The sequence below is a fragment of the Vulpes vulpes genome, chromosome 5 (assembly GCF_048418805.1).
Source record: "Vulpes vulpes isolate BD-2025 chromosome 5, VulVul3, whole genome shotgun sequence".
NCBI classification, from domain to species: domain Eukaryota; kingdom Metazoa; phylum Chordata; class Mammalia; order Carnivora; family Canidae; genus Vulpes; species Vulpes vulpes.
This window is the reverse complement of record NC_132784.1, coordinates 91,987,513-92,014,678: the sequence shown is the minus strand read 5'-3', so window position 1 is coordinate 92,014,678 and position 27,166 is coordinate 91,987,513. Positions and strand designations below refer to the sequence as shown.

The following is a 27,166-nucleotide window of genomic DNA, read 5'->3' as shown; positions in this document are numbered from 1 at the left end:
CCCAATAGCTGGGGAGTTGATTGCTATAGTAAGTAGAGGCTTGTCGGTAGGGAAACTGAGAGTAAATCCACCCCTCTGCCTACAGGAAAAGCCAGCCCTATTTGGCAGCCTGCAGCTACTCCTACCCTGCTTGGTCTAGGATAGAAATGTTCTTTCCCAGAAGGATTATGGGGCCACCGCCATCCCGTGAAGTGCCACAGCGTTCCACCCATTACAGAAACCAAGACTCCACTGAATGGAGGCCAGACATGTTGCTATGGCAATGAGATAGGCTGCCATGGGAACAGGACAACGTGCCCCACCCCCATCTCTACCCTGAAGCGGTCTTCCAGGATCTTTCAAATTATCGCTACTACTGTGAGCTCATGTCAAAGCATGGCATGACAGGGGGCTGCTGTTGATATTTGGAAGGTACTTCCTCTCCCAAACAGCTAGGGTGCAGCTCTGTGCCTCTGAGAGAGGAGTCAAACTCCATACCTATTTGATAAGTGAGTTATTCTACTCCCTGAACCCAATCCTTTCTCTGATGAAGACTGGCTGGGAAGAGGATGAGGGGTCTCTGAAATGTGCTCTTAGGCAGCCCAGTTTTACAAAATTCCCTGCGACCCCCCAAATCCTTCCTCACAGCCTTGAGTTTAGGCAGATGGAAGATAGGAGTACGTGCGTGTATGTGTGTGTGCATGCACATGAGTGCTGCTTCAGGGACAGGGTTCTTCTAAAAAGCAAGACTGTGTGAGAGAGTGCATGTGTAAGAGGAGGAAGTATGAGACACTGTATGATGGTCATACACATGTGTCTTTGTGACCCTGTGTGTGCATGGGTCCCTCTAACTACATTTCAGGATTTATCAGCCCCCACTGCTACCCAAGTGCCCTCGAGGATGTCTGTTCTAGTTGATCTAGAGGGCCTGCTTCAGCAGGCAGCAGGAGGGGGGCTGGGTCCCATGCTTCTTGCCCCAGGAAGATGCCAGGATTTACAGCTCTTGGCTCTGTATCTTGGGCAAAAAGGATCTTTGGTTTCCTGGGGTTCCCAGCCTGACTGCTCCCTAGATTGGAGAGAAGGTTCAGGGCAGGCTGGAGGCTGTGAGGGGCTAGAAATATTTCTGGACCCGGGGGCTCCTATTTGCCTATCCAGACTTTCTGGGTGAGCTCAGGTAGCTAGGACACGGGAGTCCAGAGACACAGAGGTAAGGCTGCCTAGGGGCACTCAGACCCACTCCTTCCTGCAATCTCTGGACAGTCCCCAGGGGATGAATAATCCTAATCTGGAAGGCCTGGGTATCCCTCACTTGAGGAAGGGAATGCAGGAGGGTCTCTTCCCAAACCCCACCCCTTTGGGGGAGTCTGTTAGAATAGCAGGCAGTTGGTCTCACATCCTGGTGGAACAGAATAGGGGGGCAGGGACATTCTTGCCTCTAGGAATACTCTTAATATACTGACGTGAAGTACAGGAGTATCCGCAGTGTGCTAAACTGCCCCACTTCATCCTCACAACAGCTGCAGGAGGTGAGCAATATCATCCCCACTGGGCAAGAGAAAAATTGAGGCTGGGGGAGGATGAGTGGCATGTCCAAGGTCACACAGCAAAAAAGTTCCAGAGCCAAGGCCGGCCCCCTCCAATTTCACTCCAAACACCACAGTCTTCCTACACCCCACGGTCTTTCCCTTCTCTCTGGCCCTACCTTGTGTCAGGCTACCCCTTTTCCTGAACGATTTATCCTAGAAAGTACATCTGGCAACCAGGGTAGTTCCAGGCCAATCCTTCTCCAGTCTGCTTCAATAGGCACACAGGTGAGGTTGCCGGTGCCCAAGCAGGCCTCCCCACCTCCAAACTCCTGTCAAGGGCCAACAATCTGAATCTTGCCTCTGTTTTCTCTCTCTGGAAGCAGCCTCCCCAGTCCAGACTTGGTCACAGGGAGTAAAGGGTGGCCCAGCCTTCCTCATCTTCTGTGGCCACTTCCATTTTAGAGCTGCCGCCAGAGCCCAGAGTGTCTCCAGCAGGGATGGGGGCTGGGGTCAGGACATACAGCCCCAGGTTCACCACCTTCTCAGGTTTTTTTTTTTTAATTATTTTTATTTATTTATGATAGTCACACAGAGAGAGAGAGAGGCAGAGACATAGGCAGAGGGAGAAGCAGACTCCATGCACTGGGAGCCCGACGTGGGATTCGATCCCGGGTCTCCAGGATCGCACCCTGGGCCAAAGGCAGGAGCAAAACCGCTGCACCACCCACGGATCCCACCTTCTCAGGTTTTGTTTGATCCTGTTTTCTCCAAAGCTGTCCGATATTGTCTTAACAACTGTCCTTTCAGTGTATTACCTTTACAAAATGTTAGAAAGGACTGCTTTTGACAAATGGCTGGCTGCTTACTCCCAAAGCCCCTGAAAAACACCAAAGGAGCAGAGAAGCATGAATTCTCAAGGACAAAGAGAAGGGAGAGGAAGCCACAACAGATGAGAAAGGACAAGCAGATTTTGAAGACAAAAATTAGGCAAAGGGCTTGGCAGAATGAGGGAGCCTCAAAGCCAGCAAAGGGGGTTCCTGATGCATGCCAGGACAGTCTCAGGCCTGGGAAGTCCTGGGGTGAATCCTGGACTAGAATGGCAGGGGGAGGGGGTGCTGGCTGGAAATCAGCACATGGAAAACCAAGACTTCCAACGTCCCCTCTCCGCAGCCCACGCAGCCAGGCTACCTACACCCTGGGAAGGGACTAGAGTTTCATCTCTTAAGGACACAGTGGAGACCTCGAGTCACGGCGACACAGGCACAATGAGGATAGAGCTGAAGAGAGTAGCTATAAAAAGAGGGACTGTGTGACAGTCTTCATAAGTTTGTCTATCCAGCCCCATCCCAAATCTCTTTCCCCAGATGTAGGTAATAGGAATCCCCTCCCCATAGAGAAGGCCTCAGATACTGAAATTGGACATGCCTGTCTTTGTCCACCTGGGCTGCTCTAACAAGATACTAGAGACTGGGTGGTTTATAAACAAGAGAAATTTGGGGCGCATGGGTGGCTCAGTCAGTTAAGCGGCAGCTTTTGGCTCAGGTCACCATCCTGGGGTCCTGGGATCAAACCCTTGCATTGGGCTTCCTGCTCAGCAGGGAGCCTGCTTCTCCCTCTCCCTCTGCCTCCTGCTCCCCTTACTTGTGCTCTCTGTCAAATAAACAAAATCTTTAAAAATAAAATAAAGTGGGGTACACCAGTATGAGCCTACTGTGCATACTGAATTTCTAGGGCACTCCAATCTGGATGGAGGCCAAACCAAAAACAAAACAGAGAAAAAAAAATTTTTAAAAACCCCCAAACCACCTAGTCTGTAATTAATATCCTCAGGGGGCATGAGATAAATCTGTATCCATAAAACAAGCAGTGGATGCAATTAACAAAGGAATAGTCAAGGATCAGAAAAGGCCCTTGGAAGTAAAAAATAAAGGAGAAAAAAATGTGTAGGGAAATTGAAGAGCTGGAACATAAACTTAAGGAAATGTCCTAGAAGGTAGAACAAAAAGAACTCAGGGGAGGGGCACCTGGCTGGCTTGGGAGGAAGAGCATGCAACTCTTGATCGATCTTGGAGTTATAAATTCGAGCCCCATGTTGGGTGTAGAGATGACTTAAAAATAAATGTCTAAAAAAAAGAGCTTAGGAGATTAAATATACAATACTTAGAAAACAAACAGAACTTGCAATATGCTACTAATGTGAGTTCCAGAAGAGAGAAGAGAAAACAGGAGGGAAGAAATAATCAAGAAATCAATGCAGGACGATTTTCCAGAATGGAAGGACACAAATTTCCAGATTGAGGGCTTCCACCAAGTGCTCACCACATGAACAGAACAGACCCACACCAGGGACAAAGGGAAGGGGGCACAAGCTCCCAGAGATAAAACCACAGGAGCGGAGTTGGGACTTGGAGTGGCTCCAGACTTGTTATAATCTGAAAAACAACTTCCAATTTCAGAGGGAAAATAAATTTCAACCTAGAATTCTATTCACACCCAAACTATAAAGAGTAAGAGCGGAATGGAAACATTTGTAGACATGCCAGGCCTGGAAGTGTTTGCTTGTCAGGCACGCTTTCTCAGCAAGCTCTGGGAGCACATGCTCTGCTTCAACAGAAGTGCAGCCTGAGAGAAAGGAACCCCCAGAGCCTGGACACAAAAAGCCAGGTCGGTGGGGAGCAGCAAAGAGGTCCCCAGACAGTAGTGTGCAGCCAGGGGAGCCCGGGTGGCTCAGTCATCTGAGTGTCCGACTCTTGGTTTCAGCTCAGGTCATGAGCTCAGTGTCATGCGATAAAGCCCCGAGTGGGGCTCTCCACTCATGACAGAATCTGCTTGAGATTTTCTCTCCCTCTGCCCCCTCCCTGCCCGCCCCCCACCCCAAAAATAGTGTGCAGCCAGCCTGGGAGCACGAGGCTTCAGGGAGAAAGTCCCACTGACCATATGTGAACACGGCAGCAGGCAGAGAAGGGGTCTGGAGGATCCGGGCAGAGTTCACAGGCTCCTAGGAAAACAAAGAGTGGGAAAAGATGAAGGGGTATTCTGTGATGAACTTCATGAAAAGCAAAAAATTACATATGGAAGAATTACATTAGACACTGTGAACAATAATTGAATTACAATGATGTAAATACTGGCTTTTGATTTTGCCAAAATTGGAGGGATGGAGTATAAGAGAAGTCTTCATCTGCCATGAAAGATGATCAATAAATAATGTATGAAATTGGAAAATGAAGACATGGACGGATAACCTTAAGAAGTATAAACGGCCACCAAATATAGCAAATAGCCCAGAGAGTCAAAAGGCCTTGCCTCTGTGCAGCCGGACTAGGGGCCGAGGAGTGGGGTGGGGGGACCTGGGGTAGAGGGCTGGGTATCGGGGGCAGGAGGGCTGGGGGCAAGAGGGCTGGGAGCTGGGGCCGGACTGGTGACTGCTAGGTTTCATTATCAGCCTTTTGGAGCTATTGCTTTTTTAAAACTAGAGTATTTCTTTTTCTTTTTTTTAAGATTTTATTTATTTATTCATAGACACAGAGAGAGAGACAGGCAGAGACACAGAGAGAGGGAGAAGCAGACTCCACGCAGGGAGCCCGATGTGGGACTCGATCCTGGGTCTCCAGGATCACACCCCAGGCTGCAGGCAACGCTAAACCACTGCGCCACCGGGGCTGCCCAAGTATTTATTTTTCTGAGAAAAAGTAAGAAATGGCTGGCTCAGCATATGACTCTTGATCTTGAGGTTGTGAATTCAAGCCCCACGTTGGGCGTAGAGCTTACTTAAAAGAATAGATGGAGGGACACCTGGTTGCTCAGCAGTTGAGCCTTTGACTCAGGGCATGATCCCGGAGACCTGGGATCAAGTCCTACATTGGGCTCCCTTCAGGGAGCCTGCTTCTCCCTCTGCCTGTGTCTCTGCCTCTCTCTCTCTTTCTGTGTCTCTAATGAATAGATAAATAAAATCTTTTAAAAAAGGAGTAGATGGAAGGGAGGAAGCAGGAAGGTAGGAAGAGGCCTATTTTCTAGGAAGTGTGTTCCTGGATAGCATTTCCCTAACAGCCCTGCCCCACCCCAGCCATCCTCCTGCTGGTGACACATCAGTGCTCAAAACCCTCGGCACCACCCATCAGACCCACGGCCTGCATCATCACCACCACCACCACATCCCCACAACACACACACACACACACACACACACACACACACACACCCCTCTGAGCTGCTTCACTGGCATGGCATGCCCTCCTCTGGCAAAGGGATCTTCCAGTTTAAGCTTTTTTGGACAATGAAACATACCTCCGCTGCCACTTGGGGGAAAGCAGTTTATCATGTTTCTTGCTTTCGTGCCTCAGGGATCGGTGCCTGGTCCCACAACACTGGGTGTGTCTCATCTCAGGAGCTCCCCTCTAACCAGGCTCTCCCACGAGCCCCTACCAATCCTCTCTTCCCCTCAGGCCCCCACAGCTCCCAAGACCTGTGTGACCTGCCTTCCATTCTCCTGGGTAAGCACTTGAGCAGGCTTCAGGTTGGGATCACCCCAACCCTGTGGCTGAATTCCTGCTCCTCCAAGGTCCCCAGAACCAGCGATAGAGATGCTTGGTTCTTCCCACCCCGGTCCCACAGCTCCAATGTTCCGGTCCCAGCCCCGGTGCCTCCCCAGGGCTCTCCAAGTAATTACTCCTGGAGGGCCCACCCACACATGGCGGCCCAGGCTGGTTATTAAACTCCATTCTGGGTCTTTCTTTCCCTTGAAAGGCCCCAGCTGCTCATCGCTGCTGAGCTCAATTCCCCCATCTGATTGAAAATTCCTCCAAGGAGCCAGCTGGGCTCTCCGGACCGGGGAGTTGAGCGTGATGTGGGCAGGAGGTCAGGAGAAAGAAAGACATGTCTGGTTTTTTGTTTTTTGTTTTTATCTTTTCTCCTGCTTCCCTGTTCGCTCTATACGGGCAAAAGCAGGACCGGCCCGGAAGGTGTTTATCTCCTGAACTTGAAGGCTCGGTAAGGTCCATTTCCACCCCTTACACCTTCCTCAGGGCAGTGGCCATGGCAAGAGTTTCCCACTACACCAACAGCAGCCTGTCAGGCTCTAGGAGCTGTCAGCCTTGTCTCCCTCCATCGTCTCCCTCTGCTCAGCACACCCAGCCCTGGTCACCATGCCCGAATCTCCTTGGATTTGATATCAAGGAGCAAAGTGGGATTTGGGGCCATTTTTAGAGAAATCCTGGGTACCCCTTGTCTCCTGAGAGAGGCCTGGCCTCCGGAAGGCCCAACCCCCCTGCACACACCCAGCCGTGGGATCTGACCAGAGGGCCAGGCTGCGCCTGGATTTATGCCTCCCCTGACTGGTTCTCACGTCTGGGCTCTGCCCCTCTGGGAAAGGGCAGGTGCCATACAGCCCTTCCCTGCAGCCTCCAGCCTCCGCCAACATCACAACCCTGACCTTGAGGTGACACAGCCTGGGGTCTACATGTGGGATCCTGGGGAGCCTCCGTGAGAAAAAGTGGACCCTGGGCTGACAGAGCTTGGGAGATAACCGGATAGGGGTCCTGCCCCCCTCCTTTCCACACCACAGCTCGGAGCCCTGCATAGCCACAGGGCAGAGAGGAGAGACTCCCGTGGGAACGCCACCCCCCTCTGGGTTATCCCCACCACCGTGGAAATGGATGAGTCCAGGTCGGGCCCCTGAGAAGGAGTCTGGACACAGGAAATCCTAGATCCCGGAGCTGACCGCCCAGGGTTGGAGCATACCTCCCACAGGGCACTCACTCTCATCGGGTAGGGCAGACTGCATAGACGGCTCTTCCTTGGAAGCCGCTGCACCTGGACTCTCTCCTTGCCACTGCCCCCAGCGCCTCAGTTCTGTCCTGTGGGGCTGCACCAACAGAGCTGACCCTGCTTCCCTGGGAGAAGCCTTCAAGGGCCCATGACCCCTGGGGCTTCCCTCCTGGCTGCCCTCCTGTCCACATGCGTCCCTCTCCTGCGGGGTCATCCACACTTATTTACACCTATGTTCCACTGCTGGTGTCATCTGGTTAGAGAGTGCCTAGGGCCAGGGGGCACCCCGACCCTTGAGCTGGACCCCCTGGCCCTGCCCTTGCGACAGGAGAGCCCTGTCAATCTAGAAAGTACTTGAGGCCCCTGCTGCCCTGCACCGCTGCCGGCTGTCTAAGCTGCAGCTGGGCCCTGGGCTTCAAGGAGATCCCGCCCCCCCACGGGAAAGCAGCGCTCCCTACTGTGAGGCTGCAGCTCAGCATCTCCTCTTTTGAATCCCATGGCTCTGCCAAGCACATCTGACCCCTGTAGCCACACGGGCTGGGCCAAGAGTCACAGGCTGGGCACTCAACTTGTCCCTCACCCGCCCAGTTGGAGCTCTCTGAAGCTCCAGCTGCCTCCTCTGAATGGTGGGTACCAGAGCACCCCCTTTCCAGGGTTGCCAAGAGAATAGAAAACACCTCACCATGCAGGATAGGTGCCCCGTAAAGAGGCCTGGGGTTACTGGCATTCAGAGGCAGCCTCGGGGCTGACCTGTCTCCCCACTGGCTCCAGCTCCTCCTGCTCTGGGGTTAGGGGAGGAGCACAGGGAGAGGGTGGCCAGTCACCTGCCTGGCCAGGACAGGTCCCCATCTTGTCAGTCTCTGCAGGAGACAACCTCATTCTGCAGTCGCTGTCCTGAGATTCCCGACTGATCCTCCATCATCAGAGCACCTCGAGGTGGGGAGAAGTGAGATTCTGGGGTGCCCCCCACCATGTAACACAGGATATGGCCCAGGGGAGATGCAGGGCCCCGCTGTGCCACGCACCAGCGATAAATTACCTCCTAGGTCTTGGTTTCCTCTTGTGTTAGAGGAATACTGGTCTGCTCGCCTCCCAGGGCTGACGTGGACATTGGGAGGAGACCCTTCTCCCTCCAGGCTCTTGGACCTCCTCCCTCCCAGTTGTCATTGCTGGACGTGCAGGTCTTACCCCTTCATTTATCAAAGACTTTGGCTTCTGACTTACAGCCTTCCTCTACCCTATGCCCTCTGCAGTCCTTCTGGATGACATCACGATTCACGCAGACGGTGACCTGGCCAGCACCCTGGCTGGCCTCGCTGCTCCTTGAGTGTCCTCCTGCCAATGACCTCACCCCTACATCCTGCTCTGGCTTTGCCACCACTTGTCACTGTTCTACCTTAGAAAAGACTCTCAAACATCCCACTCTCGACCAGCTCTTCGTCTGTCAGCTTTAGGCTTCAACTGTTCCACCCTCTTGTCCTTTCTTTGCCCACAGTCCTCCACTTCCTTCCCCTTCATTCATCCTATCCCGTGATGTCCTGACTTCTTTCCCACACTCCGCTTGTAGTCCACAGTCTATCGTTCAGTAACATTTTTGCTAGGACCCCAAATCCCTCTGTCCCTCCTCTTTGATCACACCTGGCACCACCTCAGCCCTGGATGAAGCCAGCCACACACTGTCCTGATGTCCGTACCTGAGCAGTCAAGCACTGTGGTGGCTGCAGGGAGGCAGAGAACAGGGGAGACTGGCTTCCTACAAAGGTGCGATCTCCAGACATTAAATGTCTTAATTCCTCCCAGAAAACCTCTTAGTTTCCCTAGTCAGCTCCTTCTCACTTTCCATAACTATCTCAAACCTTCTCTGTATCCCTTATGCCTCCAAGCCCCTCTGATCCCCAAGCCCCAGCGGAGGTCCTTACTCTACTTGTCTGAGAAGATAACAGTCACGGCACCGACAGACCCTCGGCTTCCAGTACCTGGCAGGTAAACGACTGTGGGCATGCGCCCTGCCCTCTCATCTTCTCACTCCTACCTGCTCAGGAACCTTGCTATGGTGATTGGGAGGATTTCTTCCACTACACCCTCAGCATCACCAGGCACCAAGAAACCTTCCTCCCCCTTGCTCCCCATATCTCATCTACCACCCAGTTTTATTTCCTAAGTGTTTCTCAAATCTATCCAATCTTTTCTCTCTCCAGCATGCCCACCTCTCCTAGTCCAACCTGGTTCTAAGGTAAACACAGCATAGAACTCAAGAACTTTCATGGTTGAGGCACCTGCATAGCTCAAATAGTTAAGTGTCTAACTTTGGCTCAGGTCATGATCTCAGGGTCCTGGGATACCCATGACGGGCTCTGTACTCAGCCAGGGTCTGCTTCTCAACCTGTCCCCTGCTCATGCTCTCTCTCAAATAAATAAATAAATAAATAAATAAATAAATAAATAAATAGCTTTAAGAAAAAGAAAATAACTTTCATAATTTGACACTCAAGTCAGCTGCGTAATGAGCTCTGGGACATACTGCCTAAGCTTACAGGCCAACTGCATCAGTTATTGTCAGTATGATCCTAGGCAAGTTCCTTTCTGAATCCTCCCGTATCTGTTTCCTCATCTATAAAGTGGAATAATAAAGGAACCACGTCATGTAGTTATCAGGAGAGTAGAATGCATTAGGCACTTAAAATGGCATCTGGCACATAATAAGCATACAGCAAGCATTTGCTCTTACCATCTTCTGCCTCTCCATCTCATGTCTCACCCCACTTCTTGTCTAGCCACACTCGCTTTATTTGGGCCTTATTCTCATCATGTTTCCTCTCTCCACAGGGCCTTTGCACATGCTGCTCCCATTGGGACTCTATTTCTTTCCCTCTTCAGGCTATTCATTGCCTGCCTGTGTAGCCTTGCTCCCCATATCCCATCTACCACCCAATTTTATTTCCTAAATGACAGCTCAAGTGTCATTTGTTTGGAGATACCTTCCCAGAGCCCCCTGACTGTACTGATCATCATTATTATTTTATATTTATGTTGTGATGATAATCTATCTCTCCTACAGACTGTGAAATCCATGAAGGGCAGAAATGGTACTTATTTTTGTCACCTTTGTAATCCTAGCATCCAGAAAAGTGTCTGACAAATAACAAATGCTTAATGAATATTGTCTAATGAATAAAGAGCACCAAGGCCTATTCAAATGCTTGGTAAATATTTTTTCAATCTGACAAGACAGATACCCCACGTTGAGGGATTTTAAAAAATTTTCCCCTGTCATCAGATACTTCCTTCACTGCCGACCACAGTGCCTGAAAATTCTCCAATAAGAGTTTACATGGGGCGGGGAGCGGGGGGGCCTTGGTGGCTAAGTAGGTTAAGCATCTGCCTTCAGCTCAGGTCATGATCCCAGAGTTCTGGGATACAGCCCTGCATTGGTGGGCTCCCTGCTCAGCTAGGAGCCTGCTTCTCCCTCTCCCTCTGCTGCTCCCCCTGATTGTACATCCTCTATATCTGACAAATAAATAAATAAAATCTTTAAAAAAAAGAATTTACACCAGATCCTTCTGTCATTCAGTAAGGGTGTTACAATCTCAGAGGACCAAACATGTTTATTGGCCAACACATTAGTAACAGAGATTAGCTCCTCTAAGTCTTTTTTTTAAAAGTAGACTGAGGTGGGGCTTGAACTCACCACCCTGAGAACAGAGAGTCAGATGCTCTATTGACTGAGCCACATAGGCACCCCATTTCTATTAAGTTTTTACTGCTCCCAGCTGGTGCAGAGAGCACCACCCTGGGCCAAGAACAAAAACTAAAGTGTCTGGCACCCTAGGAGCCACCCAGCATCTTCTTCATGCTACAGATTTAGGGACTGAGGCCCAGAGAGGGGAAGGGAGGGGCCCGATGTCACACAGCAAATTCGTGGTAGAGTTAAAAGCAGAACCCAGGTCCCAGACAGCCAGCCCAGAGCTAGTTCCCCAGTTCACTCATTTGATAAGTGCTAAACACCACTTTGGGCAGGAAATAGACGCCCGTACACAGGTTCATCTGATCTGGGACAGCTGAGGTGTGTGCTCTCCCAGAAGGGCTTGCCTCGCTAGGTAGAAGCCCATAGCAGAAGGACAGCCAATGCCAGGCTGAATCGGGGCCTGCTTGAAGGACAAGGGGTGATATTTGAAATGTGCCCAGAAGGATGAGCAGGAGAAGCCAGGAGAGAGCACCGTAGGCTGAATAAATAGCACCCACCCGGGACTTAGGGGCCAGTGTGTGTATGGAGAGCAGTCCCAGGCTGTAAGCAGGGGCTAGGGGACAAGAGAAGGGAGCAGAGACTGGGCCCAGAAGGCTGTGCAGGAAGGCCACCTCACCTTTTGCAGCAGGTGCCCCAAACCCCAGAAGGCTGCCCTTCCCTTGCACCAACGCTAGGTCCAAGGGAGGCAGACATGCAGCCCTTCCCCCAGCTCCCTGCCTCCAGAGAGCCCCACAGGGTGCTGCCCTACAGGGCGCTGCCCTACAGGGTGCTGTGGTGTCCTTCCCCACCAACGGCTGCTGCAGACCAGGGCCCCAAGTTCCCGGGGCCTGGCTTTGTCCCAAACAAGCCAGCAAGAGTCCCCCATGTTCCAGAAGGAAATTGAGGCAGTCAGGAACACAGCTAGGGTTAATGCAGAGGATGGAGCTGAAGGGTATGCACGGTGGTGTCTGGCTGGGAGGTGGGAAGCTGAGGTTTGGGGGCCGTCTCACCCCTGACCGCTGCTGTTCCCCGTAGGCCTCTGCCCCCGTCAGGGGGTTATAGGGCGAGGCTGCCATGGGGCTGCTGGCGTCACAGGGCACAGAATCACTTTCCCACAGCCCTTCTTCCCCTGGGTCCTTGACTAAGTCCTAATCTGGTCACCCTTAACCCACCTAGCCCCGTCCCATGGGGGGGATTTATTACTGGCTGCCTTGTATCTATCCCAGGACAATAAATCAGGGCAGAGCAAAACCGCAACCAGTCCACGCATAGAGCACATAAAAGGAGAAGGGGAAGCCACAAGGCTTCAGCAGAGCACCCAGGCCAAGCACCATGGCCAGATGCAGAATGCCTCGCTGGGGACTCCTGCTGGTGCTCTGGGGCTCCTGCACCTTCGGGCTCCCTGCAGACACTGGAGCCTTCAGACGGTAACTGGGGGGGCGGGGGGAGGGGATGGGGGACAGGAGTTCCCACCTTCCTAACTCCCTGGGCTTCCAGATAGGGGGTGCCATCCATCCTCACCATCAGCAGGGCAGGGAGATGCAGTCCTGTGGAGAGAGATGACTCGCCCAAGGTCACACAGCCAGTGGTGGCACATTTCTCAGACTGAAGAGCCAGGTCATTTGATCTCTGCCCAAAGCTTTTGTTCCTTGCATGGATCACCAGGGGTGCTGTGGGGACCCGGATGATTAAGACCTATCTCTTGTTCTCAAGCCTCTCACAGCCTAATTATTAAGAAGGGGGTGGCATGGGCAAGCCTATCATGGAAAAACTGTATAGTGGTTAAAGACGAGCCTTCTAGAGCTGAATTGTCTTGGTTTAAATCCTGCCTCACCAGCACCCCTCACTAGCTCTGAAAGCATGAGCGAGTTAACCTCTGGAGGTCTCAGTTTACCATTTTGAAAACAGAGATAATAACAGTGCCTACTTCGCAGATTGGCTTTGAAGATTTAATGAGATAACGGATGTATAGCCTTCAGCGTGATGCCGACAACGCTGTAAAAACCCAGCTGCCAGTCATCCTATAGGGTGGATTGTCACCAATGTTAAAAGAAAAGGCTTAAGGCAGCCAGGAGGAGGGAGGCATAACTTAACACCCAAATCCAAGGCCAGGCCCTATGGGAACTGGGCTCATTACGTTCATTAAGGCTGGGGTGTGGGGAGGATGACAAGAGACCTCAAGAGGAGAAGGTCTCAGTGTGGGGAGAGTGGTGGAACCTGAAGACCTCAAGGCAAGAGGGCAAGAATCTTTTTTAAAGATTTCATTTTTGAGTCCTCTCTATACCCCATGTGGGTCTTGAACTCACAATTCCAAGATCAAGAGTCACATGTTTTAGTGACTGAGCCAGCTGGGTGCCCCTAAGAGGGCAGGTTTTAACAGCCATAGGCATTTTACAGGCTTAGCACCTAGGATTTCACAGAATCTTTTCACATGACCCAAATTGTCCTCCCGACAACCCAGCAGTCCCACTTTATGGTGAGGACACAGAGGCTCCGGGAGGTAGGTCCTCTATGAGAGGCTGAGCCTCAGCACACATTGGGCCTTTTGTTTCCAAATCTTCTTGCCCTGCTCTGAGGCTCCCAGAGGGTCACTGCTAGGGTAGGGGTGTGGGGTGAGAGCATGTGCCTGAGCGCAGCCCCCACCCCCAGGGTAAAGACAGAGCAAGGTAAAAACATTCTCCCTTGTTCTCTTTAAAAAGAGAAGAAGGGGTTGGGGGCCAGGAGAGCAGAAAGAGGCTTTTGAAACACAGAAGGTCGCCACCTGCTATGTGGGCAGTGTCCTGCAAGGCACTTTGGGAGCTCCGAACACAGGATCCCATTCTCCAGATGCTTTCCTAGCCTCTCGTACACACACTTTCCGTTTATTGAGCAGTGGGCTGCTCATTTGATCTGCAGCGAGGCAGGACTACTGTTTCATTCATTTTTTTAAAAGACTTTATTTATTCATGAAAGAGGCAGAGACACAGGCAGAGGGAGAAGCAGGCTCCCTGCGGGGAGCCCAATGTAGGACTCGATCCAGGACCCCGGGGTCATGCCCTGAGCTGAAGGCAGATGCTCAACCACTGAGCCCCCCAGGTGCCCATGTTTCATCCCTTTTTATAGAGGAGTTAATGGGGGGGGGCGCTCACAAAAGGCCCAGAGGGGTTAGGTAAGCTGATCAGAATCACACAGTAATAAGGGGTTTTAGCATGTGCTCACAACTACTGTATCCTCACCACCGGACAACACCACCACCATGAACGTTAGGCTGTGCAGCGCTGGCTGTGAGTGCCCCAGGAAAAATGAAGCAGGAGCCCAAGCAAAGGTGGGGTGTGGAGGGGAAGGAACTTTCTGAAAGGAGAATGGGAAAAGTAAAGGTCCAGAGCAGAGGCTGTTCAGGGTAGATGGTAGAAAATGCACCCTCCTTGGGGTCAGGCCTTCTCTGTTACTCCATTTTTCCCATCTGTAAAATGGGAAGAATCACCCACCCTGTGGGATGGCTGAGAATAAGATCATAACTGTGAAAATGCTTTGTGAACAGTAAATGGTGACATGACTGTGACAAGCCATTTCCATTAAGATGTGGCGCTGGCTGGCAGGAAAGCTGCATTTTGGCCCGTGGGCATGATGGGGTCCGGGAGTGCTGGGTGTGAGCAGGAAAGGACAGTAGAGGTAGACCAGCATCTGGAAAGGAAGACTGGTTCTCCATCAACTGGGCCGCAATCCTGGGACCTCCTGGCCAACAGCTAGGGACATCTCCCTCCAGGCTTCCACAAAGAGCCTTCACAGGGGAGCCCTGGGGATGCTCTCTGGGAAACAGAACCAGACACACTGCTTCGAATCCCTGCTCCACCATTTCCGAGTCACCTCATCCCTATGAGCCTCCAATTCCTCATCATACAGTGAGGACAAGGATGGCCTCATGAGGGCTGCGTCAGGGCGCGTATAGTGTTTGGCACTCACCAGGTGGCCGCTCTTGGTATGCTTTACCCCCCCCCTTCCCCCCCACTCCCCCCCCCCCCCCCCCCCCCCCCCCCCCCCGGCGTCTTTGATTCTGCCTCCCAAAGGTGAGCGGCAGGAGTCAGGGAAAGAAGCATAAAGCCTGGGACTCCAGCTCAAGGACATCTTTCCAAGGGCAGGGGGCACAGGGACTCTGGAGACGATGGCTGCTTCCCTCCCTTGCACCATCCCCCCACCCCTCTACCCCCTCCACTCCACCACCCCACCCCTGGACAAGCAGATCTGGTCCAGCCACCCCCCCCACCCCCCCCACCCCCGCCCCAACTCTGGCCAGGTGTGTACCTTGAACCCAGCGCAGAAGCCCCTGCAGGCTGCAGTGGGTGCCTGCTGCCACCTACAGGCCTCCCACAGCACTGCCTCCTCGGCCCCCCTTGATGGGAGCAGGCCAGCCACCATCTCACAGGGGATGTCATTGTAGTTTTCTCCTCTTCCTCCTCAGGCTCCTCGCCTGCTGGTGCTCCCTGAAGGCAGCGGGAATCTTTATCCCTCCGTCTCTAGTACCTAGTGCAGGGCAGGCCTGGAGTAGGTGGTCAACATGTAACTATGGAACGAAGGAATGAGAGAGCAAATGGCTTTGTAGAGATAGTGATCAAAATTAGACAGTGTTGAGGGTTATTTAATTAAGGGGACTTGCAAATTCTCTCTGAGAGGCCCAAAAGCACAAGGAGCAATTTTTAGGTGTCTGGGCTAGGGCAGAGAGAGTCGTACTAGAAGCTTCGGGGCCCCCACCATTATTGTGGGGGAGTACAGAGCTCTTCTGGGTTTTTCCTCCTTCACCCTGGGCCAGGATCTTCCTCAAGAAAATGCCCTCCATCCGGGAAAGCCTGAAGGAGCGAGGCGTGGATGTGGCCAGGCTTGGGGCTGAGTGGAACCAGTTCACCAAGAGACTCTCCTCTGGCAACAGCACCTCCCCCGTGGTCCTCACCAACTACCTGGATGTGAGTGCCGGGCTGGGGCCTTGCTCCTCCATCTCCTTTCCCTCTGGGGCCCAAGGCTTTCTTTGCTCTTTCCGTGCTGTCTCTGACGGAGTTGCTGAGATATCTGGCAGCCTATAAAATGCCCATTTCAGAGCTAGGAAGGCTGAGGCATGGAGGGCAGAATGGAGCCCAGAGGCAGAGTTAGGCTGGGAACCCCAGAATCTAGGCTCTGGGCCTCGAGTGCAGGTGACCTGGTGGGCAGGACCGGAACATGACCTCAGGGGCTGGCTTCTGTGACCGGGCTCCGCACAGCATGACTGCTGATGGCGTAGCAGCCCCTCAAGGTGGGGCGCCTTCCTGCTTCATTTTCAGCAGATTTATTTTGCCCTCTTGTCTCACTTCCTGAGAAGTCATAAGACGGTGCTAAGCCTTCCACCCAGGCCCTGCCAAAACCTGGAAACCCAGAGAAGGCTGCGTGGTCTTCGCATCTCACCCCGAGTGCCAGAGGGGGCATCAGGCAAAACCCCAAGGCCCAAGGCTCCCGAGCTCTTCCAGCTGCCTCTTCCGTTCCCTCGTTCACAGACCCAATACTATGGCGAGATTGGCATCGGCACCCCACCCCAGACCTTCAAAGTCATCTTCGACACGGGCTCGGCCAACCTCTGGGTGCCCTCCACCAAGTGCAGCCCTCTCTACACAGCCTGTGGTGAGCCCCCCTCCACCACCATTCCTGCAGGGCCAGTGGTCCCTGTCCCCAAGCCCCCTCTGCGCCTAGCCAGTCCTGCCTCACTCCCTCTGCCCCTGCTACCGCCGCCCCCGAGAGGAGAGACGAAAATGTCCCCCATTTTCCTGATACGACCACCAAGGTAAAATGGCAAGCATTAGGAGTCCCCAGCTCACCTACAAGGCCATCCCTCCCCTTTCCTGAGATTGGGAGAGGACTGAATTCTCAGATTCACCACAGGCACTGGGCATCTTCTACCCCTTTCCTTAGTCAGTAACCTCTTGGTGAGTGCTTACTGGGACCAGAATCTTTTCCTCATCCCTGCATTGGAAATTTCTGTGAAATGCTTCATTCGAGACAATTCTCACAGATATGGGCACATGACAGGAGCCCAAGGAACACAGTCCTTGGTTGATGAAACACATTTTCAAGCCTCCAGCCTCAGGGCCACCCCACCCCTGCACCTAAGTCCTCCACCACACGAGCCATACACCCAACGCACCTGCCTGCAAGGCCCCCTGCCCAGGGCTCCCTTGGACATACCTGAGCCTATGTCCCTTTGCCAGAGATTCACTGCCTCTATGACTCCTCGGAATCCTCCAGCTACATGGAGAACGGGACGACATTCACCATCCGCTACGGATCTGGGAAGGTCAAAGGCTTCCTGAGCCAGGACATGGTGACTGTAAGTGGGAGTGCCCCTAGCTCATCTGACCCCTGCCCTTCTCGTTCCCAGACCTCTCCTGCCACTCAAGGGCCCATACTTGGGTAGGGTACAGTTCAGCACACCTTGGAGCCTGGGGATTTGGGGAGCACCCCACCTTGCTGCCTGCCAAGGGCTGGTGAGTCAAAACAGCAGCGCCCAGGACAGAGCAAGCCCAAGCTCCTGGCTGGGCACTGGATCATTGATGGGGGCCTTTATCTCTAACTCCCGTGAGTACTTATCCTAAGCCCTACAGCCTTCAATCAGCTGACCTCCTGAGGTCACCTGGCTCTGGCTGGGCTTTTAACCAGACCCTGGACTGAAATATCAGGGTAAGGTCAGTGTCAGCGGTCTTAGGGTCAGGCATAGGTTTTAAGGTCACAGTTGAGATTAGAGTATGGGATTAAGGCCAGGGCTTGGTTTTCTTTTTCTTTTGGTTTGCATCTGACCCTCTCTGTTCTGGGGTTTCTCTGGCTCCTGCTCTGTCAGAGTTATGGGAGGGGTACGCATAGAATGTGGAACAAATCAGTAGGAGCCCTTACCCTCCGCTTGTCTGTGAAACAGGGGAGAAAGCCTGGCTTTTTGAAGAAATCCTTACCCGTGGTGGGAGTAGGGAACTTAGGCCCAGTGCTGCCAGTGTGGAAGCTGGGGCCCTGGGGAGGGGGTGTGAGAGCTCCTGGCATCTCTTCTGTTACTGCCTGGCAGTAGTGCCTCCTCAGCCTCTGCCCCTCCCAGTCCCGGGGTAACCTCGGTGGGTGGGGGGATTGATGAAATGCTCTCATCCCAAATTCCTCCACCCCAGGGCCTGTGGGCCCTAGACTAGACCCTGGCCTGGGGTGGGGCAGGAGGCTTGGTCTCCTCTGATCCTTCCTCCCACAGGTGGGCGGAATCACAGTGACACAGACGTTTGGAGAGGTCACAGAGCTGCCCCTGATACCCTTCATGCTGGCCAAGTTTGATGGGGTTCTGGGCATGGGCTTCCCTGCACAGGCTGTTGGTGGGGTCACCCCCGTCTTTGACCACATCCTCTCCCAAGGGGTGCTAAAGGAGGATGTTTTCTCAGTCTACTACAGCAGGTGAGCCTGGGGCTCCAGGGGCTGAGTCAGGGGTGGGGGTGGGGGGAGGGTAGGAGGCAGGAGAGCTGGGGCTGGAATTTTTATGTGTTCATGATTAGGTGGTATTCAATCCATATGTAGAGCTCCACTCCCAATATGGAAGCCACCACTTAAATTAAGTAAAATTTTTCAAAAATTCAGTATCTTTTTTACACTATCCATATTTCAATTGCTCAGCAGCCACAGTGGTAGCACAGATCTAGAGCAGTACTAATACAACTTTCTACAATGATGGAAGTGTTCTAGAACAAGAGGAAAATGCAGGGTTGGGGTGATGGAAAGTCAAGCATTACTATGAGTAGCCCATGACCCCTCTCACACAGAAAGCTGACTTCATTCATTCATTCATTCATTTGCTCACTCATTGATTCAACAAATATTGGATGCTTATGTGCCAAGCACTGTGGGAGGTTCTGGGGTGCAGCCACAAACAGGTGTACAAGACACAGTCCCTGCCCTCACAGAGCCCACAGTCTGGAAGGAAGACAAGAAACATCACAACATGATGGGCGACAATGGGGAGCATGAGGCTGAAACCCATAGGTGCCTTTCAACTCTGGACTGAGCTTACATGCACAGTTCAGCTAGCCTTGGGGAAGCCACTGTCCACTGTTGAGCAGGGCTGTAATCCACACCAAGCTGTTGGGTTTGGAAAGATATAAAGAGCTGGACACAAGGCATCATAAGAGTAGGAACACAAGGCTAGTGGAAGGGAGGGTCAGGGTCCAGAGAAATCACACAGGTAAAATGGAGATGAGCAAAAGGGAGAAAAGAAAATGCGAGGTATTGAGAAAAGACCACCAATCGGCCCTGCAGCCAGGAGTCTCAGGAAGAGCTGTCTTAGAGATGGAGCATGGCCAGATGGCCAGCAGTTGAGAGGAAGACGTAGAGATTTGGTAGGGAAGGGAACATCAGAAGAGGGTGCTGGCGGAGATGCAGGGAGAAGTAGAGAGAAGGGTGGGTATTTGGAAATGCTGGGGGAGGCTGGAGGGCGCTTGCAGGTAGAGGGAGAAGCCAGTGGAAAGCAAGAGACAAACTGTGGGAAGAAGGAGATCATTGAGGGCACAGGAGCCTGGAGGCCATGGGAAGGAGGAGAATCCAGCAGGCAGAAAAAATGACCTTGTTGAGAAGAGGCCTTGCCTTTACCTTGACCCTGAGACAAGAAGGAGGGACCATCAGAGGGATCTTGAAATGTCAGGAGAGTCGCAGAGGGAGCTGGTGATAGCACATTGCACCTCGGTATGGAATTTGTAAAAGGGCAGTCGAGCGCACTCGCTAGCATAACATGCGTACACCTAAACTCTCATGCACACACACGCTGGAAAACCGTCCCACACATGCACACTGGAAAGCAGCCAACACACACACACCGGGGGCAGGTCGTGAGCTGTGGAAGGCATCGTGCAGCAGGGAGGAGAGGAAGGCAAGGGGGTCAGCTGTGGACTGGGCACCAGGAGCCTGGCTCCACTAACCCCACCCACCACTTGAGTGACTTCAGGCAAGTGCCTTCACCTAAAGGGTAAAAAAAAAAGTGCATCATACCCACCACCACCACCTCCAACAAGAGGCCTATGAGGCTCAGCTGAAACATAGGCCTCCTTTCTGCTGTGTTTCTTTCTCTGCAGAAATTCCAAGTAAGGAGCTGAGACCCCCTCACATGGCCTTGACCCTCCTGAACACCTGGTCCAGATTCTATACACCACCAACCCCAACCCGCCTTGGCAGGCCCAGCCTCTGCTGGATGCCGAAGTTCTCCATTCCTCCTTCTAGTTCGCCTCCTACCCCTTACCCACCCCCACTCCACCCAAGCACCTGCTCAACCTGCAGCTCCCCAAACCCAAGTGAGGGCGGGGCCAACTCTCATCTCGCTTTCTGCTTGTGCCGGTTCCTTCTCTGTGGGGATGCTTTATTGGGTGCAGCTGAACTATCCTGGAACCTCCTCTGGTCTGTCTTGGGGTGGGGCAAGAAAGGTGGACAAGTGGTGTTCTTGCAGCTTCCCAGTCTTGCCATCCTTCCCGTCTCCCCTGTACCCTGGCCCAGTTTCCTTTGTTGCTAGGTCTCGAAGTTAGAGGTTATGGGTCTTCAGGAGCTCTGATCTTTCCTTTAGGAATTCTCACTTGCTCGGAGGAGAGGTCATCTTGGGAGGCAGCGACCCCCAGTATTACCAAGGGAATTTCCACTACGTGAGCGTCAGCAAGACTGGTTCCTGGCAGATCAAAATGAAAGGGTCAGGAGCCTTGGACCCTTCGTGCTCTCTGAAAATGCTGCTGCTGCTAGGGTGTGGGGCTGGGAAGGAGCAGTACTACTATCTTGTCCTCTCCTCATACAGTCACTTCTCAAGGCACTGCCAACACTGGCTCTCTGAGTGCTCTGTCCAGGGCTGGGAAACACGGAGCTATGAAGAGCAGAGGGGAGGGGGAGGGGGGCCACTGAGAGGAGGTGGTGGGTCACCTGAGGGAAGGGCCAGCACCTTTCCTTCTCCTGCACACGCCTTGCATCCTCTAGCACATCTCGGGACCACCAGCAGGGCCTCACCATACCGGTTGGTGTCACATCAGCCTGCTGACTGATCCTCTGACTGGCCTCCCCCAGGGTGTCTGTGAGGTCGGCCACCTTGGTCTGTGAGGAGGGCTGCATGGTAGTGGTCGATACCGGTGCATCGTACATCTCGGGCCCCACCAGCTCCCTGAGGCTGCTCATGGACACCCTGGGGGCCCAGGAGCTGAGCACAAATGAGGTCAGAAGCTGGGGAAGCACCACCTGGCCTAGGACCCAGAATTACCCCAGGAAGCATCAGGTCCCAAACAGGGCCATTCTGGGCCTTCCCCTCCTCTCCTCTCTCTTCCCACGTGTGACTTGGTCCCCCAGGGAGGGGGTGGGCCATGCACCCAGCCCTCCTGGGCTGTGTCTGCTGGTAGACTTCCCACACTCAACGGGGCTCCCTTTGCCTTCCCCTCAGTACGTTGTGAACTGTAACCAGGTGCCTACACTCCCCGACATCTCCTTCCACCTCGGAGGGAGAGCCTACACACTTACCAGTGTGGACTATGTGTTACAGGTGAGGCTCTGAGCTGTCCCTCCACGACCAGGTAGGAGGGTGGGAGGGTGGGCAGGGACCCTTTAAAAAGGCCAAGGCCTTATGCATGGATCACCTGCCACATCAGTGATTCTCTAACTTTAGCTATATGTTAGGGTCACCTGGGTGCTTTAAAAATCCCAGCAATAAGGGGTGCCTGGGTGGCACAGCCTGTTAACTTCTGACTTGGTTTTGGCTCTGGTCATGAGATTGAGCCCCACACTGGGCTCCATGCTGAGTGCAGAATCTACTTGAGATTCTCTCCCCCTCTTCTTCTGCTCCTCCGGCTCGTGTTCTCTCTCTCTCTCTAAAATAATAAACAAGGAAATAAATCTTTTTAAAAAATCCCAGTAACAAGCCACATCCCATACTTATTAAATCAGAACCTCTGGGGGTGGCACCTGGCCATCGGTGTTTTTCAAAACTCCTCAGGTGATTCCAATGTGCAGCAATGTTTGGAAATCACTGCGCATCCCCTTGTCTGCATCTTCCAGGCAAATGCCCCAGTAAGGCTCTGCTCCTTACTCAACAGACTTAGAGTAGCTCAATACCTTTCCTCGGGTCAGAAGGTCTGCCAGACCGTAAGCTTGGGAAGGCGGCACTTGGCCTGATGCATCGTTGGCCCAGTGTCTAGCTCAGTACTGGCATCCGGGAGGGCACATGATGGCTTGAGAGGGCCAGGGCAGAGGAAGTGGATGGGGGAGGAAGGAGGGATGTTGCTGAGGACAGCTGCGGGGGTCAAAAGGCAAGGAGAAAGCCCATGGGCTAGGCAGTGGGGAAATTCTCTTGCTTCCCAACAGGATCCCTATGGTAATGAAGACCTGTGCACCCTGGCCCTCCACGGTCTGGATGTCCCACCGCCCACTGGGCCTGTCTGGGTCCTGGGCGCCAGCTTCATCCGCAAGTTCTACACGGAGTTTGATCGGCATAACAATCGCATTGGCTTTGCCTTGGCCCGCTGAGGCCCTCTGCTGCCCAGGTGGGCCTTGCCTTCAGCCCTCTGTTAGAGCTAGAGCACCCTCTGGGACACTGCCCTGCCTGTGCCCTCACGCAGGGGGATGGGGTGTGGAGCTCCTCCCAGGCGCTCGCCTTGCCTCCAGCGCCAGCTCTTCCCTGCTTTGAGAACAAACAGAATAAAGACTTCATGTTCGAAACCCGTTGCACCTGGGTTCACTGGGGTCTGAAGCAAGAGGTGCAGCCATGTATCATATGCAGATAAGACTGTGACACAGAATGACAAACGACACACTCACCTGCACACACAGGTTCCTACATACACGGATGATGCCATTGATCCCCGCTCAGCTGGAGTTAGTTGTTTACACACACAGCCAGATCCATGCTCCCTCTAGTCCCTGCAGGACCAGGGCTAACGCTGTGGTAGTGTGCTGTGGGTCAGAAAGATGCTCCTACTTGGCAGAAGCCTGCTTCAAGCTCAGGTCCCATTCTGCCTCTCGTGCACTGCAAACCCTCTCACCCCCTGGTCCACGTCACCATTTACACATGCAGCCCAAGACATCATCACCTGAAAATATAGCACGTCAGAGATATGACTGATACCCCCTTTTTGCATGTGGGAAAACTAAGGCTCAGGGAATGGAAGGCATTTGACCAAGACGACTCGTTAAAATGTGAAAAGTTGAGATTAGAACTCAGCCCAGATGACTCAGATGCTAGGGGCTTTCCACCTTACCTGGTGCAGGTACACTTTCACAGGTACAGAGCTGCACACACCTAGCAAGGGGACATGCACACAAGCACATAGCCATGCACACTGCTGCCCCCCCCCCCCCAGCAGACCTGGGGCACTCACATGGGACAGGTTGAAATCTTTTCCCACTCTTGCTCCACCTACTATGGCATGGAGTGTATACGTTGGGGAATGAGAGGCAGCACTGCCCTGAAGCCATAGACGCTGTCCCTCTTAACGGTAGTGGTTCACTCCTCTTTTGACCAAAAAGAGGTGAAGCACTGAGTGGTCCAACCAGACCTCCTGGTAAACCTCATACCTCTAGAATTGCAACCTCTTGGGATTGTGCGGGCCTGGGGCTCGCTCCCCAGGGCAGATTCCTGAAGGCAGGAGCTGTCTGCAGGGTCCCCGTGCAGAGCCAAGAGCATGAACCTTGTGTTCAGGACCGTGGATCCCAGCCTCAGATCACCTGCCCTTATTCTGTAAGTTCTCTTGTCAGCCTGGCTTTATTTCCTCACTGCAGAAAAGACAGAGTTGGGGTCAGTGAGTGTCCTTTCCAGCTTGACATCCTGGGGCTCCATGATCTGAAATAGGCAGGTTTCTCCATCATCTCCCTGAGCTGTCCAATATGATAGCCACATAGAGCTTCTAACACTAGAATCAAGTGTCACAGTAGCCACATTTCCAGTGCTGGACAGTCACATGTAGCTAGTGGCCACTGCACTAGACAGCTCAGATATAGAACGTTTCCACTATCGCAGAAGTTCCGCTGGGCAAAGCTGGATTCTGGACAGCAATAGTGATAGCGGCCTTGTGGTTTGAGGTTCCTGAAGAGGCCAAAGGATAACTTGCAGAAACAGAAAAAGGCCCCTTCTCTGCAGGCACTTTTCTGGATGGGGCAGCGAGAGCTCTCCCACCCCGCCTGAAGACAAGAGAGCTCAGTTCCCCTTGGCACATCCACCACGCACAGGCATCACCCGGTGTCGCCTCCCCATCGAGGATTCGAGGATACGTGTGGGCGGGGGAGGAAGGACAGAGCCCCCGCTGGGGGGAAGAGCCTTTGAGATGCAGCAGGGGACTCCTGCAGGAGCCCAGGGACGGGGGGCAGAGCCCAGGGGCACAGGTGGCGAGCCCAAGCCAACCTCCTGACGGCAGCCGGATCTCCGACCTCGGGGCTGGAGCAGGGGCGCAGGAAGAGGCCTCCCCCGGCCCTGCCCCGAGCTGCCCGGGAGAGCGGCCCCTCTGCGGCGAGAGGAAGGAAGACCAGCCGCCTGCAGTCTCAGGGCCGGGACCCGGGGCCGCGGGGGGGGCGGGGCGGGGGCGGGGCGAGCCCAGGCCCCGCCCCCCGCGTCACGGCCTCCCGGGGGCGTCGCCCCGCCCCGCGCTCCAGGTAGCGGCGGCTGCGGAGTCGGCGGCGGCCCGCGGGCCGGGACGGAGGCGGGGCGGGGGCGTTCCCGGGCGCCCGCCCCGCCGCCCGCGATGATGTCACAATCGCGGCGGGCCCCGGCGTCCCCGGGCCGGCCTCGGGCGCGGGCTCCTGAGTCATGGGCTTCCCCGGGCCCCTCCTCCACGCCCCCCGCCGCGCCGGGCCCCCCCGCGGGGACTAGCGCTCGCGCGGCGGCTCCGAGGGGGTGGGGCTGCCGGGAATGGCCGTGCCCCCTTCGGCTCCTCGGCCGCGCTCGCCCTTTTACCTGCGGCGGCGGGCGCCGTGCCCGCAGTGCTCATGGGGCATGGAGGAGAAGGCGGCGGCCGGCGCGGGCTGCCGGGAGCCGCCGGGCGCCCCGAGGGCCGCCGCCGTCCCTTGCTTCGGCCTCTCGGTGGACCAGGACGACATCCTCCCGGGCGCCCTGCGCCTCATCCGGGAGCTGCGGCCGCACTGGAAGCCCGAGCAAGTTCGGACCAAGGTAGCGGGCGGGCGCGGGGCCGGGCCGGGGCCCTGCCGGGCTGCAGCGGGGATGCGTGCGCGGGTCTCCGGGGGGCGGTGCCAGGGGTGCGCGGCCGCCGCGCGGGGCAGGGCCGCGACGGCGCTGTGGGTGTGTTCCGCCCCGTGCTCGCGGGTCCCTCGCGCCGCACCGCGCTGCTCCCGCGGCTCCCGCGGCTCCCGGGCCGCCGAGGTCCACCTGCCCACGGTGCGCGAGCTGCGCCCGGGCCCCACCCCCTCCGCCGCCCGGAGGAGCGCGGCAGCCGGCGCTGAAACCGGAGGAGGCAGGAACTTTTAAGGGAGCCCCCCACACACACACACACCCCTGCCCCTTCTCCACCCGGTGATGGGAGCAAAGTCTCGGGCTCTGAGCGATTCCTGCCGGTCCCAGGAGCCACCGTGTGGAATTCCGGGGGGCTCGGAGCGCCCCCGCCCCCGCGCTGGATGCGAGCCCTCCCCGTCGCCCCAGGCCCAGGCCCAGCCCCCCCCACGAGGGGCCTCCAACCCCCCAGCCGGGCACTTTCTCAGGGACACAGATGTGGGCAGAGCCCCCCACTGAGGGGCCTCAGGCAGGCTCCCCAACTGGTCTGCATCCTCCTAAGAGTCTTCACCTGCCCACCCTCTCCCAGTCCCTCTGGGAGCCGCCCGTGGAGGCAGGAGGCAGGAGACCCGAGCTGGGCACGTGCAGCTGCTGCGGGGCCTCCTGGGTGGGGAAAGGCCAAGGTCCTCGCCTAGTGCAGAGGCTGGCAGACTCGTCTTGGGGGAAGGATGGATGGGCAGCATTTTCAAAATAAAAGACTCACTTTGGTTGTAAGACCCAAAGGCATCAAGCAGGGCTGAGGTTAATTCCAGCGCTGCTGATTGAACATGCTACGTGCCAGTCTCTCCCCTGGGCCTCAGTTTCCCCATCTAGAACTGGTTCAGATGTCCTCTAAAGCCCCTACCAGCTCTGTCACACTGTACCCCATAAATTCCATGGTTCATTCCTCCTGGTCACAGTACCCAGAGAGTCTGTTCCCCCCAGCCCATGGGCTACTGTCTCTTCTGGTTTCCCTAAGGAGCTCTGACCCCCAAAGCCCTCTGGTGGGTGCCAACATCAGTATTTCCCACACCTCTGCTGCTGGATGGGGCATGAGGTGCAGCAGAGTCCACAGCCGGGCAGATGGTGAGAGGCAGCTGGGTCAAATGGACTCGTCCTAGGCAACTCCAACCCTCCCTGGCCACATTCTGGCCCTGAAGGTTTCTTTCAGGGATGGAGGAGTGAGAAGGGGAGGGGGCTTCTCCCACCAGAGAGTGGAAATTCCCCCATTGCCAAATCCCATCTTCTGGAGGCAGACCCAGGAGAGATGCGGGTGCCTGGGCTGAGGTTTTCTTCTCCAACTCTCAGGCTGTCCCAAGCACTGAGGAGGGTAAAGCATTAGGAACAAGGCAGAGCTCTTGCTTAAGCTAGAGGGCCAAAGGATGGGGGGGCGGGTTCTGGGTGGTTGTGCTGTGCATTCAAATGAGCACCTCATGCTGGAGCTGGGGAGCCACAGGGTGGGCAAGAGCAGAGACCCCGCCCCACGCACTCTTGTGCTCCCCTCTTCCCATGCTTAGCGCTTCACTGATGGCATCACCAACAAGCTGGTGGCCTGCTACGTGGAGGAGGACATGCAGGACTGCGTGCTGGTCCGGGTGTACGGGGAGCGGACGGAACTGCTGGTGGACCGGGAGAATGAGGTCAGGAACTTCCAGCTGCTGAGAGCACATGGCTGCGCCCCGAAACTCTACTGCACCTTCCAGAATGGGCTGTGCTATGAGTACATGAGGGGCATGGCCCTGGGACCTGAGCACATCCGGGAGCCCCGGCTCTTCAGGTAAGAAGGTTGCCCAGGGTACCATTCATTTCTACTATTCCTCAAGTCTTGGCCAGCTTCCTTGGTGTAGAATGGAATCCATGAGTGAGTCATAAGGTCTATGAACTTCTGAAATTGCATGAGAAAAGTGTGTGTTTGTGTAAAAAAAAAAAAAAATGCGTGTTTGTGCA

The 27,166-nt window shown here is 54.6% G+C and overlaps 2 protein-coding genes and 1 long non-coding RNA gene across 7 annotated transcripts in view; 2 read left to right on the top strand and 1 right to left on the bottom strand.

Moving 5' to 3' along the window:
• Window positions 1–12,293: 12,293 nt before the first annotated feature.
• Window positions 12,294–22,683, top strand: REN (renin). Its single transcript, XM_072759322.1, has 9 exons — window positions 12,294–12,422; window positions 15,782–15,932; window positions 16,494–16,617; window positions 17,202–17,320; window positions 18,218–18,414; window positions 20,561–20,680; window positions 21,046–21,190; window positions 21,413–21,511; window positions 22,330–22,683. The coding sequence occupies exons 1-9, from the start codon at window positions 12,328–12,330 to the stop codon at window positions 22,489–22,491; spliced, it is 1,212 nt and encodes a 403-aa protein (XP_072615423.1). The 5' UTR covers window positions 12,294–12,327; the 3' UTR covers window positions 22,492–22,683.
• On the bottom strand, window positions 13,916–24,669 carry LOC112914402 (uncharacterized). 4 transcript variants are annotated; one of them, XR_012001762.1, is made up of 6 exons: window positions 23,343–24,669; window positions 20,266–22,917; window positions 17,179–19,965; window positions 16,871–16,956; window positions 15,277–16,313; window positions 13,916–14,783 (listed from the first exon to the last, which is right to left on the bottom strand). It is a non-coding gene; the product is annotated as an uncharacterized lncRNA (long non-coding RNA). The 4 variants fall into 4 exon arrangements; XR_012001760.1 differs by having other exon boundaries at window positions 15,277–17,279; XR_012001761.1 differs by having other exon boundaries at window positions 15,277–17,279; window positions 21,652–22,917.
• ETNK2 (ethanolamine kinase 2) overlaps window positions 24,630–27,166 on the top strand; it is a 22,022-nt gene continuing 19,485 nt past the window's right edge. For both annotated transcript variants that reach the window (XR_012001758.1, XM_072759323.1), the window contains exons 1-2: window positions 24,630–25,123; window positions 26,737–26,996. Coding sequence is in view for 1 of the 2 variants with exons in the window: in XM_072759323.1 (XP_072615424.1) it covers window positions 24,866–25,123; window positions 26,737–26,996 (518 nt within the window). In the remaining variant the exon portion in view is untranslated. The remainder of the gene's footprint in view (window positions 25,124–26,736; window positions 26,997–27,166) is intronic.

Bases quoted from the DNA above. Each gene is read 5' to 3' on its own strand.
- REN (XM_072759322.1), top strand. From the start codon at position 12,328: ATGGCCAGATGCAGAATGCCTCGCTGGGGACTCCTGCTGGTGCTCTGG. The intron at 16,618-17,201 runs GTGAGCCCCCCT...TCCCTTTGCCAG, and splicing joins CCCTCTCTACACAGCCTGTG to AGATTCACTGCCTCTATGAC. The intron at 20,681-21,045 runs GTCAGGAGCCTT...GGCCTCCCCCAG, and splicing joins TGGCAGATCAAAATGAAAGG to GGTGTCTGTGAGGTCGGCCA.